Genomic DNA, 15700 nt, shown 5'->3' on the forward strand with positions numbered 1-15700 from the left:
CCATTCTCCTTTCTCCTGAGATATGCAATCCTGAGCTACTCAGAGGGCCCTTGTGGTATCACATGAAAGGAGGCTGGCTGCAAGACCAGCAGTACTCGAGGGACTGAGGGCTTTATAGATCAACATCAAATATTTCAGACTTCACCCAGACAAACTAATGGACACTACAAGGCATTCACATAGAATTAACCTCCAGCTTTCACTTCGGACAAAGCTTTCAAAGAAAAGAGCATCCCTCGGAGAGCTGTGGCTCACAGCACCAACCAGGCTAAGCTTCTTCTTCACTGGCCAAGAGAAGTTTTGGCAGTAACTTCAGCAGTAGCAAGACTAGGACTTTAATCCCCTTTAATTGTGTGATCCCATTGGGGATTTGTGCTGCTTCAAAAGCTGTGTCTGCTGTGGTTTTGAGTCACCTGATCCACACTGTTTTCCTCTCTCTTTTCACAGCACTGGCCAGCAGACCAGTGGGCAGATCCACCAGGAGCTTTCAAAGGTCAGCAGAGTGCTGCCTGGTTTCACAGCCTCCATGAGGCTATCTCAGGCTCTGTCTCTCCCAAGCATTCCACAACTTCCTGTAGAGGCTGCTAATTACCAAACATTTGTTACCCATTCTTATAACCCAGAGATTAAAAAACAAACACACACACAAAAAAAAAAAAAAAAAAAAAAAAAGGAGGGGATGGAGGGTGGGACAAAAAGACTGAAAGAATGGATCTGCAGTAAAAGTGTTCTACATTTACACATAGAACTCATGACTTCAGTTCCTACAATAAGATTTTCAGCTGTCTGTCAAAGACATGTCAATAGATTTGCTCAGAGCACACTGCTGTCATGTCACATTTATCTGTAGAGGCAGCACAAGGACAATGGCTATAAGGTGTCTGGAGATCCAAGAAAGAAAACAAAAATATAGCTGATGCCATTCAAAGCTGTTAATTTAGTAGGAAGCTGTAGAAAAGATGTTAAAAGATGCACCATCAGAAGAGGCACGAGTAGTGCTGAACAGTATCCAACCTACCACTGCAGCTGAGCAACCAGGAGGAATGCAGGAGAGGCAGGACTGGGAGACAGTGAGGGGATTAGAAAATACAATACCAGGATTCTTCTTCCATTTCCTCTCATAAGGTAATTGGTCATGTCTAATCGAGACAGACCCCTTGTCTAGACTGGCTGCCAGACTGAACAATCAGAACAAAACCATAATTTTATAATGTCTGATGAAAACCACCTTCACAAATGAAGTAGTTAAAGGTGCAATGGTAGAGTGAATAAGGCATCTTGCTAATGACCTAGAGGTAAAGCAGAACCATACTTGTACTCTGATGAGAACTGTTCTTTTCAATGCAGCTGTGTATTTGATCATTCAAGCTAAAGAATCAGCCTGACACAAGGGTTCTAAAATTTCCATTCCTTCAACTGGAATATTTAAAGTGGTGAAGTAGAGAAGTTTACATAATTATTTCATTTCAAGCCTAATTATGCAGCAGATATAAAATAATAACAGGAATATTAATATCTTGTTAAGGAAAGAAACCAAGGCACAGATTTCAGGCAACTCCAGTTGCTGTAACAATGGCAGCTCCTCTGGACTGGTCAACCAACCCACAGAGTACATGGAATACGATTATGAGTCTCAGTTTGTGTAACCATTAATAATTTCTTTTTTCTTTTCTTTTTCTGTGAGTAACTTCCTTTGATTCTGTATGTCAGAGTGACTCCCATGTCTATATATTTCAGGTTATAACCTTTAATAACATTATTAAACCTCACTTCTTATATTCTAGATTTAACTTAGACCCAAAGAAAAGAGAAAGCTATTTTTGTGACTGCATAGGAAGCCTGCATTGCAGGCAAGCAGCCAGACAGGTTCTTGACACTGTCTGAGAACAGAGTTAGTGTTATAAATACAACCAAGGTGTTATACATATAGGAGTTAAAAAGAGACTTGTGTACTAAGTGGCTGCTTGACACAACACCAAAATTCTTCTGTTGTGGGGGTTAGGTCTCAAACATTTACCACTTAGGATAGAGATTTCTTTGTCACCAGCAAATGAAAACCAGTCAGCTGCTAACTTCAGTCCAGGAATATGCCAGTAGTGATGGAGGATAGCTGGTGTCTAGCAACAAGGCTGCAAACCATCTGCAAAACCCTGAGATGCCAAGTTTGGTTTCAGGCTCAGAGAACATTTACAAACTGTGCATTACTATCATGCAGAAGGAATAGGAAATCATCTCTGGGGACCAAGGGTATGTGTACATTAAAAGATAGAACTAGGAGTGTCATCTTGAACTCTGCATGAGTGCCTGTGTATGTAAGCAGAAAGTATGTGTGGAAATGACTTACTAGAAAGAAAGAAATCTGGGTTAAATGTTCTCTTCACTTATTTAATCATATGAAAGTGTCATTCTGAAGAACTTTGTGTATTAAGCCCTACTGAGGAAAGTGCTTTGTTTGAAAGTGATAGGCACATATCAGCTGTGAGAGTATGTGTCGCCGTCTGACCTGCAAAATCCATTTACCCTGCTATTTATGCAAGCTGCTGTCAGACCATTTTTTATACACTCCCACAGTATTTTCCAATCTATGACAAATACTAAACAAGATGAAGGTTATTTCTTGACATGTCAGAGTAGTGAAGAAATTAAATTACCTCTTTGTGAGTTCCAAGTTCAATATATCCACAGAGAGGGTGAAACGCTCCTGTGCCACAGATGTAAACATGGGTTCGGTTGTAGGACTGAAGAACTCTGATAAAATTAGCGCATTCTGTCTATTAGGAAAAGCAAGAGAAAGGTTCATTTTCAGGTTTATTCTGCTCTTTCACACTGTAAATTGTATTAGATTGGCATATTTAAGCGCAAAACTACTTTAAAAGTCACTGTTTACTAAATAGTTCAAAGTTGTGACAGTTTTTCAGTGCCTATCCACTAGACAGTTCATCAATAAGACTTGGAATCCTATTTCTGCTATAAAGCTTACAGCCACGACAAGCTATGTGGTTAAAGACAAGTTTGGAAGAGATCTGCTCAGCCTGTGTTTTAGAAAACAAACCCTGTCAACAGCTGGTCAGAGACTAGAGATCCCAGTTCAAAGTTCTATGCAAGCTTTATCACCAAAAGCTCCCATGCTAGAAACCACTGTGATGTTCTGAAGGGCTTCAGTATGCTTCCAGCGATATGGTTTGTGTATGAGTGAACTTCCTTTGCACCAACTGCATTCTACTGATCACTTTTGTTTGGGCATTTCTGAATCCTAGGGGTTGCTTAGGTCAGTCTTGGCTCTAGCTGGGCTTTGTCCTTGCTGCTAAGTAGCACTGCTACTGCTGCATGCTGCTAGGGTGCTACATGGAAAGGCAGGAAAAGCTTGCTGCAGTCTTCCCCAAAATTAAACAAATGCATATACATACAAGAAGGTACTTAGGAGGAAATACACAAGAGCTATTCATACGTACAAGCTACTATCCTACACTTAAGTGAGAGGTAGTCTGCAGAGACCAATGTAGGAAGTACAAAGGAAATATTTATGATCTGCAAAAATTCCTCCATATAGACCCATACCGGAATTTTTCCAGTGCCCAGCACACGTGTTGTTTAGTTTTTGTCTGCTATAAAGATAAGGGTAGCAATAAGTTAGGATAAAAAGCTGAAATTCCTCAGGCAGAGTAGCTGAGAGAGTGTTTTGAGTTGGAGCCCACCTTAGTAATAGACACGCTGGACAGAAAGACAATTTGTGGAGAGAAAAGGAAGTTTTATTATACAGCAGGGAAATGTTTACATTTATAGTGGGCTCTAGACACATGATGTAATTTGCGCTACGCAAGAGAGATATGGAAGTTTTATTGCAAAATGAATGCACCTTAAATGCACTTCCTAAAGAGGCTTCCTAAAGAAATTTGTGGTTCCAGGGAAAAGCTAATAAGTCTGAGATTCTGTTTTAACCTTAACTGCAGCTGTCTGCAAATTAAGTTAATTTGTACTCTGCTCTGCTACTCTGTTTCGTTAATGAATTATAATGAAGTTACATTCAGGATATTCTCAAAAAAAAAAAAAAGAAGCTGTTGTTGGATGGGAAAGAATGGATTTTAGGGAACTAAGCTAGGATACATTTCAAGGAAAGTCTATTTATGCCTCTGCTGCATTTATTACATACAAGGATGGTTTAGCATGATTGCTATTTGCAATATTGAATATTTTTTCCTAAAGTACTAGCATTCAAAGAAAAAAATATAAGCACAACATTTATTTATTTTTTAATGAATGAAAATCAGTTCATTAGTTCAGGAAAAGAGTGTAACAACAGCTTACTAACCCATTTTGTGCAAATTTAGATATATAATATTCTCAGTAATAATAAAAGCATATACACCATACTTACATGGGCATCTTTCCCAGCTAATTTGCATAATTCTACCTTTTCTTTTGTTGCAGGCCAGTAAATCTGTAACATAGTTAAAATAAGACAAAGATTATGAATATTAGAACTTGTCCTGTGGCTGTAATTTAACTATTTCCTTGAATGAACAGTTAAAACGCGTTGATGGATACTGAAGGAATTTGCCTGCAAACTGATATGAGCATGAGGAACTGAACAATCTGGTCTTGTGGAAGGTTTCCCTGCTAATGCCAGGAGTGTTGGAATTAGATGATCTTTGGTGTCCCTTCCAACCCAAACCACTCTGTGAATCTATGACTTTGAATACAGGGTTCTATTAACAAAGTGAAGAGGCTTTAAATCAAACATCATGTTCTTTGTTCATTTTCTCATTGGCTATATGTACTTTTAAAATGTACTTAGTTGATCTGGTTAGCACACCTGTCACCATTATGAATTGTGTGGGCATTTCTCAAAGATATGATGAGCCAAACCATCTTGAAACTAACTGTAAAACAAGGAAAATTGGATTTGTGAGGAATTTGGTTTAGTGGACTTGGCAAAGCCATCATAAAAAAAAAAAAATAATCTGTAGCTCTTGCTGCCAATTTTCAAATGAAAAGAAATTTTGTTGAAAAAAAACCTAAAGGTAGCTTAAGGCAAGTTTGTAGAACAAAACCTACCATTTTAAAATGTCACTCATCAGCCAGAAGTGGGTTTGCTGAGAAAATGAGACAGAAATTTAGAGGAGAAATATGTACCTTAGATAACTGGTAGCATATATTATTACTGCTTCTTCTCTCATCTGCACTTCAGAATTCTATAAGCTAGGTTTTGGGGTAGACAGAGCCAGATGACAAATTACCATCAGTTACTGTAACTTCAATTGTTAGTGAAGAACTATCAGTGAACAACAGCTCAGACTCTGCCTCATTGATTTCCATTAAGCAGTCAAAATTGGACATTATTAAGTATATTATTAGGCTATATATTGTATGTTATTCAGCATATGCTTGATTCTATTAAATGCAAAACTGAGGCTAAATATAAAATCTTCCTGAATCACCTTGATAAATATGGATCTTCTTACCTTCTTATTTTGACAAGACAAAGGTACAGCCATTTCACATGACTAATAATAACAACAAATCACATTACTTTTGAGCAAATAGTGCTTAGGAAAAGTCCTAGGAACCAGCATGCAGATTACTAGTAGTCACAGATGCTTTTAGAGTAGTGTTGAGTCTCAAATTACTTTATAAAATCTGAAATAGTGAAATACATAGGAATAAAGAATTATTATAACATACATTGGGGGGGGGGGGGAACTATTATCAAGTAAGGATACATGGCTCAACTGTAAGCAAGAGGAATTAACCACTGTCAGGTTCCCTTTTTCTCACACATCTGTTGGCATCTTGCAGGATGTCACTCAGTCCCATACTAGTAAAGAAAATAAAAGTGTGTCCTGCATGAAATAGTTTTGTCACTGTCCAAAATTTACAGTCAGTGTTCCTCTCAATCTGAAAATTATCTTTTTATTTCTCTTCTCAATGAAAATGGATGTATCAGCTTTCTGCAAGGAAATCAATTTCCTCTCAAGTGAATTTACAGTTACCTTTTTGATTAAAAGGTCTTAGCAAAGATAATGCATTTTAGTTACTTAAACCTTAACCCTTCACATCAATATTTACTTGAAGACAGAGATAAGGCAGTATAACATCTCAGCACCAGAGAACAAATTTACTTTCCCAGAACATTTTCTCAGAATGATGTCATGACACCATCCAGGTACAAAAACACAATCTCAAATCAGACATGATGATGTGTCTGGATTACGCAGTGTAAAATGCCAGAAGGTATGGAGGAAAGTACTGGGAACTTTGCAAAGCCATCAGAAAGAGATAAAGCTATCACCAGTGAACATATCTTGTCTCTGCCTGGGAGGAGTAGGATGATTCTCTCTTGCAGCACTGGTTTGTCATAAATGTTACTGGGTTAAGGAGGACACCTGATGTGTAAGAGCTAATGATGAGGAAAAGATGATGACAAGGAACATGTGGAATAATATAAGATATTCAAGGAGACTCAAGCTGAAATCTGATCTTCAGTTATCTTGGACATAAACTTTATGTCCAGTTCTGCCCAAGATCCCTATATCAGAAGCAGAGAAGGCTAGAGTGTTTTGAAGGATTTTGGGCCAAAATTTAGGTATCTAATCAGGAAGGCAAGATGTTCTACTGCAGGTTTACCAGAATGTTTGGTTCTGTTTGCCCCTTATGCAGGAGAACAGAACTCCTGTTTTGGGAGGCACAGCTACCTTTGAAAACATCTTCTTGAAGGCATCACCACACATATTAATGCACTCAACTCTGCCCTCAATTGCTCTACAGATTTCTTCATGGGAAATAGCATTTGTCATACAAGGCTGAGATATACAAACTCCCTTTTCTATGATAATTGGCTACAGTCAATTATCATTACCAAAAAAATAATATTTTTTTTTTAATTAATATTTTACTTTTTGGCTACTCAACATCCTCAGCATTTAGGCCACATTAGACAATGGAAAGTGAAGTTAAGTGATCCAGCTTTAAAATCAATTAACAATTATATATGTGGATTAAAGCCATATTTATTTGCTTTCAATGAGACAAATGAGGGGTTCCTAGAAGTAGTCAGGTCCAAATTGCAACAGGCCAAGAAAATTGCATAATAAATAATGAGTTAATGTGCTGAGTAAGAAAGCATAAACTGAATTTTTTATTAGATGACACACTGTGTAACTGTACCACGGGTCTGGTTTCTTCAAACACTGACAAAGAAGTAACTTTACACATGTAAATTTGTCTCACTGAATTTTTGTTTGTTGACTTACATGCTGACTTTTCTGTAGCAGATGAAATTAAGTCTTAGTATTATATTTTATTCAAATTACTTATTTTCATAATATGCAAAAAAAAAGTAAGACTAGATGTTCCAGTATTGTCTTTTTATATATATTTAATGTTTGATGCTTGAAATTGTTCTCTCTTTCTGTAATTTATTTTGTTCACATACTGAGTCCTGAGTGGTAACATCTAACTTAAAATCTTTTTGCTAAATTCCTCAAAAAGTAAAATCTCAAAGAAAGAAAGAAAAGAAACAAACAAAAAATACATAATAATGGTGACAACACTACTGCATGTAAAGTCAGAATCACTTTGTGTTACAAACTGCACAGATTATATATATAATATAGTTCACAGTTACGTTTGTATCTAAAATGTCTGGAGAAGTCTCAGAATAGCTGGGTGGTGCTAGCAAATTTAAGGGAAGAACATAACTAGTTTAAATACAAAAACTATATACTTAAACAGGATTATTTTCTTCTTTTAATCTTAGTTTATATGCCTTGCAAAATATCTGTCTCAAAATTTCAAAGGTTAGCTACTGTCACGATTTGCTGATTTTATCTCCTAAGCTCAATTAAAAATATATATAAAATAAATCTTTCCATTGCTTTTAAATAATTCTACAAATATTTTCCTAAATTTAGCCACAGGAAAGAAACTAAACTCTCCTAATAAATACAAGTTAATAAGTTCTCTGTTAGAAGAGGGAAAGAAAACCCCCCAGGAGTACGAAATTAAGCAGTACATAAGAGTATGACAGATAAGGTATCACTTTAAAGGGTATCTGTAAATTAATTTTTGATTAAAACAAAATGTTAAAACCTAGAAAGCTCATTTTTCAGATCAGGAGCAGAGTAATTTCTAAAAGCGACATTTTTCCTTCCTCCAAACATGGATTTTCATAATAAAGAATGGAACGAAAAGGAAAAACTAATAATAATTAAAAAAAAATATTACTTACATAAATTGTTACATGGATGCTATTTACATCATTGTGTGTATATATAGAAAATAGCTGGACTCACTGCTAAGAGTTTCATTTCAGATGCCATAATTTTTTTTCAGCCATTCTATATTTTTCTATTGAATTTATTTCAAGATAATCCTTAGAAGATGGATTTGAGGAAAAGCTTCAAAACTAAACCAGTGAACTTGTATGAAAATACAGCTTTTCCAATAATCGTTTCTAATGCAGTTACTAAATCTGGGATGATACTGGGGTTCACTGAAAGAAAGTGAAAAATGCTATATATTGTCACAGCACAAAATAGGAGGAACACAACATATCCAAGAAAATTGTAGGACTGGTGGTTATATTTCCTCTGTTTGTAAGGCTTTGAGATAAATTTTTAGTTAGGAAAGGAGTTTTCAATTAAAATGAAGTATGGTATGAAAGACAACATAACTTGGTAATGTACTTTTCTTCAATAAAATAGCTGAATTTGATACTACACAAATGTGGTAGAGTGCCTCTTCATCAGAGCTCCTATTAAGTGTTTAGTAAGTTACCACAAGAAAAAATTATTAGCTCAGCTCATTAAAAAAAAAATATGTAAAAAAAGAGTAGTCTGATAATAAAGAACATGTAAGATACTCATGAAGCTCATTGCTTATATGAAGGCTGGTAATATTGTACGGAAAGAATCAAAAGCCTCTGAAGACCAGAATTGTAAACAGTAAGAAGAAATGGGTACAAAATAGTCATAAATAAACATAGATTGTAGATTTTAACAAAAAAAATCAATCTGAAACATCAGAGTAACAAGGTTCTGGCCTATAGCAACAAAGCTGCTGCGGAAGTTGCATGAAATATTTCACAAGACCCCTTACAGCAGATTTGGAGCAGGTTATGAAAGGAGCAACTACTACATGAGGTAGCTGCCCATGATAGCAAGGAGTGAGACCAATTGACCAGTATGACTCCTTCCAGTTATGTTCCCAGGATAGACACACTTAACGCCAGCAGCAAACACTTGAGTCTCCCAATGAGGTCATTGACTTACAGCAGCCCTGGACTTTTCCCTGGGCCTCTCACGTGCTTAACGCTGCACACGTGCTTCAGCACTTCTCTATCAGTACAGTCTGTGGTACAAGAAACTCCAAAGTGTTTTACTGGTGGGATATATAGCACCAGCAGGATGTGTCTGTATCTGGAATGAAGGACATTGGCTGATCAGCATGTCTCGTAACACTCATTCACTGAATTTGAGTCTTTTGAAGCAAAGAATGGCTTCCTTCCTATTCCAATGGAAAAAAGAGGTGGTAGAAGTACTTAGAGCAAAATACTCTGATTTTAAACAGCTGCTTCGTGACAGCAAGAGAAAGCCTGCTTTCTTCTCTTGTTTTATTCTTTGTACTGCATGTTTGTTATACTGATGCTTGAAGGAAAGTTTGTAACAAAATTACAGCTTCCTGGGCATCAAAATGACTTGTTGAAGCTGCCTGACTCATGTAGTCTATAAGCCAGAAGCTTAAGATCATTGATATGAGCAATTCCTCCATATGACAGTCCCAACAATGAAGTCAGTCTCAGCTGTAAACCCATTGTCATGCTGGCATATGCAACACACTCCCCCTTGAGAAACCCTCTTCCATGAGAAACTATTCCCTTGCATGAAAAAAAGAAAAGATTCATGACTTAGCTCAATGTGACCATAAAGTGGGTATAAAAAGAAGGACAACATGATCCAAAAAAACTAAAGTAAAGCAGGAAACATTCTAATCCGAGTTTTGCTATTGCACTACAATACATGACAGTCACATCTCAATTTTCCCACCAGTAAAATGACAATTATGTGTCTGTCTCCCCCCCCCTTTTATTCCTTTTATTCTTTTTTTTCCTTCTTATTTCTTTTTGAAATATTTAGTAATTCATAGCTGAAAAAATGAGCAGCAAAGAAAAACAGAAAGATCAAGGAGACACAATAGTGATAAAAGATGACTGTCACACTGCTGCAAAAGGCCGTATCATAGATGTCACACTCCAGTAGCATGAGAGTGGGTGTTCGTGGATTGCTTCCTGAGAACTAGGACATTTATCATTTATGAATGCTGACCCCAGGTCACTTCACTGAAAATTATTGCAAGTGCTAGAAATTTATTGAATTTCCCAATAAGCACTGGAAAGAATGTAAAGTTGTTTTTTTTAGTATTATTTTACTGAAAACAAAGTGCATTTTAATTAATGGGAAATGAGCTAATTTTAGTCTACTATGCGTGTACACCAGTTCTCTCATATATCTCATATCTGCTGCATGTGGATACGCAGTATGAGAAGTACACAATTTGGGGAACTGGACCGATTGTTCTCATATAAATCCTAAGAGGAAGGTTACCCTGAGTGCTTCTTGTAACTAGCTCCCACTATACTTGCTGTACTCTGGAAATCAATATTTTAAAGTCATCAGAAAACAAAGGAGGTTAATATATCTTCCTTATCTGAATTCTCCTGGTATTAGAAACCCAACCAGGGTGTCTTTAGTTAGATATTTTCACCTAATGTTGTTTATAACAATTTTATCAAGGTTTAGCTAACCTTCAGAAATAATTAGAGACACCTAAAAGCCAGGAATGTATTCTTAAATCTCTTTTACATATGCCACATACCTTTCTTCTTCCAACAGATATTCCTACACCTGATGTACTGATTCCCATATCAGAAATATACAACCAGGGAGATATTTGAGCAGAATTTCCAACTCCAATTGTTCATAGCAGAAAATTTAATCCCTGAAAACTATAATTTGCTATGGTTCAGGGAGAAGGGACAATATGAGGATCATTTCAGAGTGGTTTACAACACTGAGGAAAGTACCAGCGTCATTCTTTATTTTCATGATGCTGTCAAACTGAGTAAAATCGGCTGGGAGAAATGGGGAAATAACAGTTGTGTATGTGGATGACACATTGAGAGAATTTTGGTATCTTAAATTTGGCAGGTGGCTGTTAGAGTGAAACCTCTTATTAGAATCAAATGGTCTTTTTGTATTGCATCTGTCTGAGATAAAGCAAAACCTCCACATGCCATAACTCTCCCTTTTAACAGTGACCCACTCTCCAATGCAATTTAAAAAGCAGCCAAGGCATTAAGTACTTAAGGCTTCTCTGAAAAGTTCATTTTCACATGTTCGTTGTGAGCATATGTGAAAGCTTAAAGAAAATGGACCAGATGCTGATTTCATTTACACTGGGTTAAATCATGAAAGCCTTCAGCGCTTTTACACTTCATTTTCCACAGTATAACCATACTTCGGACTGTTGTCTGTTTCTCCTAAAAGGAAACTGTACACCAGCTTTTTAAAAATAACTGGCATTGCTCCGGATATGTTTATCCCTTCAGACTGAAGACAAATCCTACCTTTGAAAAAATCAAATACCAATATGAGCAAATGTTTTCAGAGAGCAGGATACTGGCAATTCTTTATACCTAAACATATGGGTAAAACATAAAATTGACAACGGATGTTTATGGAAACATAATTTATTGCAACAATGCAAAAGGAAATAGCATAGACGCTCTCTTCCACCTAGGCTTTCTGTCATTCCAGTTACAGACTGTTTTCTTCATGTCTTGGTCCTGTCTGTTGTTTTGTGTGTGCAAACACTGTTGGAAAGCTTCCTCCCTCTCTACACAGGTGCCTAAATTTAAGTCTGTCAAACAATTTTATGAACTCCAAAAGGTTTTCAGAGGTTCAAAATGAGAGTTAAATAACTCAGCAGTAAGAGGCCTGAAGTGGCTAGCAAGCATGAAGTTATCACCTCTGTCTCTGCAGATCCCTAACCTGAAGCACCACTGCTGACCATCTTAAGGGACAGAACATTAAACTACACAAATACTCAGTAATATTTTATTATTATGATTAACTTATTTTTATTTTATTTATTGTTTTATATTAATTTTAGGAGGAAGGGAAATACTCAAAAATAAGTGGAAATGACTATTTCATGAACTGCAACGCCCAGAAAAGTTACTTTTGTTTCAAAAGCAGGGCCATCAGTATGCATTTCCTCCTTGGAAACCAAATCCTCATATGCAGATGGACAAATAATGTTTCTGTCAAATCTCAGCCTCAACTAAATGAGATTCTTACAAATTTTTTTGCTCACAGAGACTGAGGACCATGGATTTATGATCATCCTCCAGTTCCACTGGTTTATTCTAGACTTTCCCATTCTCCTTCTCCCACTTTCAGATCTTTAGGTATCTCCAGTGTTTTCCACGTGACTGGTTGTCAGTGATATTTCCAGGAAAGGTCAAGAGAGATTCACCCTCACACAATGTACAGCTTTTGCTGAGGAGCAGAAAGCTAAAATCCTTTCAGTTATAGAATAAACAGCACAATATTTGTTTAGGAAAGACCAGTTGTGGTGTTACTGTGTTTCAAGACTCCAATAAACATATCAGACTCTACATACTCACGAGGCTCTGGCTCCTTGGCAAGAACAAAAGCCTCCCTTCAGTAATGGCTAAATTCCCACTGGCTTCACACCTAATTGACAGCACACTTATACAGAGTGACAGGAGGTTTTCTGGAGCAATGAAGGTAAAATTTGGCTCCTATACCTCGAGGGTTCTGTTTTACATAAATATGCACATCTATTTGTATTTATGTTCCACTTCCTGCAGAGATGGGTGGGTCATTCTGCAGATATTGCACAATAATAACAGTGCTGATGTAAAACCTCACTTGAATTGTTGGTAAACACTGGAGTTACAGAATGGAGCAGAATTTCTTGCAGCTATTTCATAAAAACTTACTAATCCAGTGTATATACATGCATATGTATTTTTCACTGTGAAATACAGATAAAAATCAGTACAAGGGGGCATGAAAGCATAAATCACAATACAGCTGCACCTAATAATGCCAAAAATACAGTAACAACCAGAAACTAAGGATGCTCCAAGCAACAATAATTTGTGATCCTGTGCCAATATGCACTGGGACAGATGAAAACAACTTGTTCCAAAGCTGCTATTGGGGATCTGACATGTTTATCTATTTGGCCCACATGTGGATGTGTCTTCTAGCACTGACAGCTCCTGCAGGTTGGCAGCTTTTCAAAAGCTTGTCAGCCCTTGATAGCATTCCTATTCCTGCAGAGATGGGCGGGTCACACTGCGGATTACACAGTGATAATAGTGCTGACATATAACCCCATTTGCACAGGACTTACAGAGAGGTGCACCATTTCTTTGCAGTTATTTCACAAGTGTTTACTCAGCTGATGACATTTTCTATTTAGTACTTATTTAGTCGAAAGAGTAACATAACAAAGGCTTTAGACAACATCACAGGAAAGTTCTACATACCAAAGTAAACTTTTAAGTAGGATCCCAGACCTTAGGAATACTATGGAATTTCTTCTCCAGCTTTCCATCCTCTCATGCTATTACATATGTTTGGTTGGTGTTGTACACTGCCTTTCTAGTGGTTATGGCACAGTTGTCTTAAAATTTATTGTGTCCACATTTGCAATGCCGTGGTAAATGCAGGCTGCTTCTCTTGTCTCCTTCCTTTTGCTGAATCTCTATGTTTTACTCATAGGAAGGAATTTCAAATCCTCCAGTTTACAAATAGCTTGCAACACTTGTCAGGCATCTAAGGATCCTTGAAGACTATAGGACTTCATAATGCCATTCCTGCAACAGAAGCAAGAGGCTTCTATTCAGGACAGCTTCACAGAAATTATATCCTTTGCTAAGCTTCAGATATGTGTAGAGTGCAACTGTTTTAGCTTTCTGTGTTTGTCTTTTGTCCCAGAAGACTTTTCTATTGCACTGTGGTACTTACTGTTGTTTTATAATGAAGTTTGCAAGCACTGGAGGCTGGATGCATTTTTCCAAGCAGCCAGCTAAGGAAGTTTTCAACCAATTACACAACAAATTGAATAAAAACTACAATAATACAAGAAACTGGAACTCTGGAACAACTATTGATTTATCTCATCAAGAAAAATATACCAGGAAATAAAGCCATTACTTAATATAAGTAATATAAGCTTAATTAACTGATTTAGGTAAACAATTAGGTTATAAAAAGGAAGCAATTACCCTTTTTTTAATATATATACACTGAGGAGGGAGCAGGATACAATGCTTTGGATGTTTCTTTTAATGTTATTCCAAATATGTCTTAATATACAGCATTTGGCTCTACAATATAATCTTACCAAGTAATTATGTCTACAGATGAGGATTGTTCAGGATCCAGACTTGGCTTTTTGAAGCATAAGTAGTTCCTAACATAAAAAACATCTGAAACTGAGGTTTTTTTAAGGTAATCTGAACCTACCCAGCATAGAGAGGATTCTATAGTTTGTGTTCAGTTTTGTCTTAAAGAAAGAAAACCCCAAATTATTTTAGTTTCAAAGCTCTTCTCTTACTCCCCCAGCTTATTCTTAACCCTCCATCCTCAAAGTTATTAATAAACACATTACTTAGATGCAGAAACTTAATATTCTAATAAATTATCTTTCGTTTTAATAGCTATGTATAAGCAGGGCTTTTCTTTTCCCAAATGGCTCTTTCTCCAAAGGAGTACAAAGGACATACTTCAGACTCTTGTAGTCCCAACATGTGTGGTTTCCTCACACTAGGGAAGCCTGGAAGCAAGCCGCCTGGCCCTGTGCCAACCCAAACCATGGTCAGTCTAAACATAGCACTGGCAAATGCTACTTTCTGACACTTCACTGCTACTGGAGAGTATCCTTCAGCATTGAAACCTTGTCAGCGACTGAGATTTATATGCCACCTCGTCTAACTGCCTTCATCTCCTCTCTTCCCACCTGAAACAAGTTTCTACCACAGTCTAGCACAGAAGAGAGAAATGCCTATGTAATATCTCATGTTACCCAGGCACATACCTAAGAGCAGAAACTTATAAAATTGTTGAATGCTCACAGAGATCTTGGCAATTAGTACACCAGGATGTTTTGAGAGATTTTCAGTCAGGTTTAGCTATTTAAATATACTTGTCCTCAGCATTTAATCTGAAAATGTCAAGATTACTTGAATAGTTCAAATACTACTACCAGTATTTGTTCCTGCAGATAATTTCTTTAGTCCAAATATACAAGTGGTTATAAATTTTATTCATTTTATTCCCTTCTCCTGGGTTATCACAGGTATCTAGACATACATTCTCTATTCAGTTTACTTATTGTAAATTTTCATTCCAATATGAAGAGAGTCTTTGCTGTACAATATGTACATTAAATGTCACGGTTTGTATACTAATACTCCTGGTTCAGCCTGTGTTCTACTCTTCTTGGAAAGCACAACATACATAATGATCAGTGATGGTTTGGCTACAAGGCCGATGTTACCAGCTTGGATGGAGGAGAAGATAGCACAGGGTGCTACCACCTCCAGAAAGCTCTGAGCCCATCAAGCCTTGCTGATTGCAACCGAAAGTGACAGCACTCAGCACCT

The 15700-nt window shown here is 36.9% G+C and overlaps 1 protein-coding gene across 1 annotated transcript in view; it reads right to left on the reverse strand.

The window, feature by feature from the left end:
• The window catches only part of SEMA3D (semaphorin 3D), a 147334-nt gene that overhangs the window by 59268 nt on the left and 72366 nt on the right, over positions 1–15700 (reverse strand). The window contains exons 4-5 of the mRNA XM_009899954.2: positions 4376–4438; positions 2652–2771 (exon numbers count right to left, since the gene is read on the reverse strand). Of these exons, the coding sequence (XP_009898256.1) occupies positions 2652–2771; positions 4376–4438 (183 nt within the window). The remainder of the gene's footprint in view (positions 1–2651; positions 2772–4375; positions 4439–15700) is intronic.

The sequence above is a fragment of the Dryobates pubescens genome, chromosome Z (genome assembly GCF_014839835.1).
Source record: "Dryobates pubescens isolate bDryPub1 chromosome Z, bDryPub1.pri, whole genome shotgun sequence".
Lineage (NCBI taxonomy): Eukaryota > Metazoa > Chordata > Aves > Piciformes > Picidae > Dryobates > Dryobates pubescens.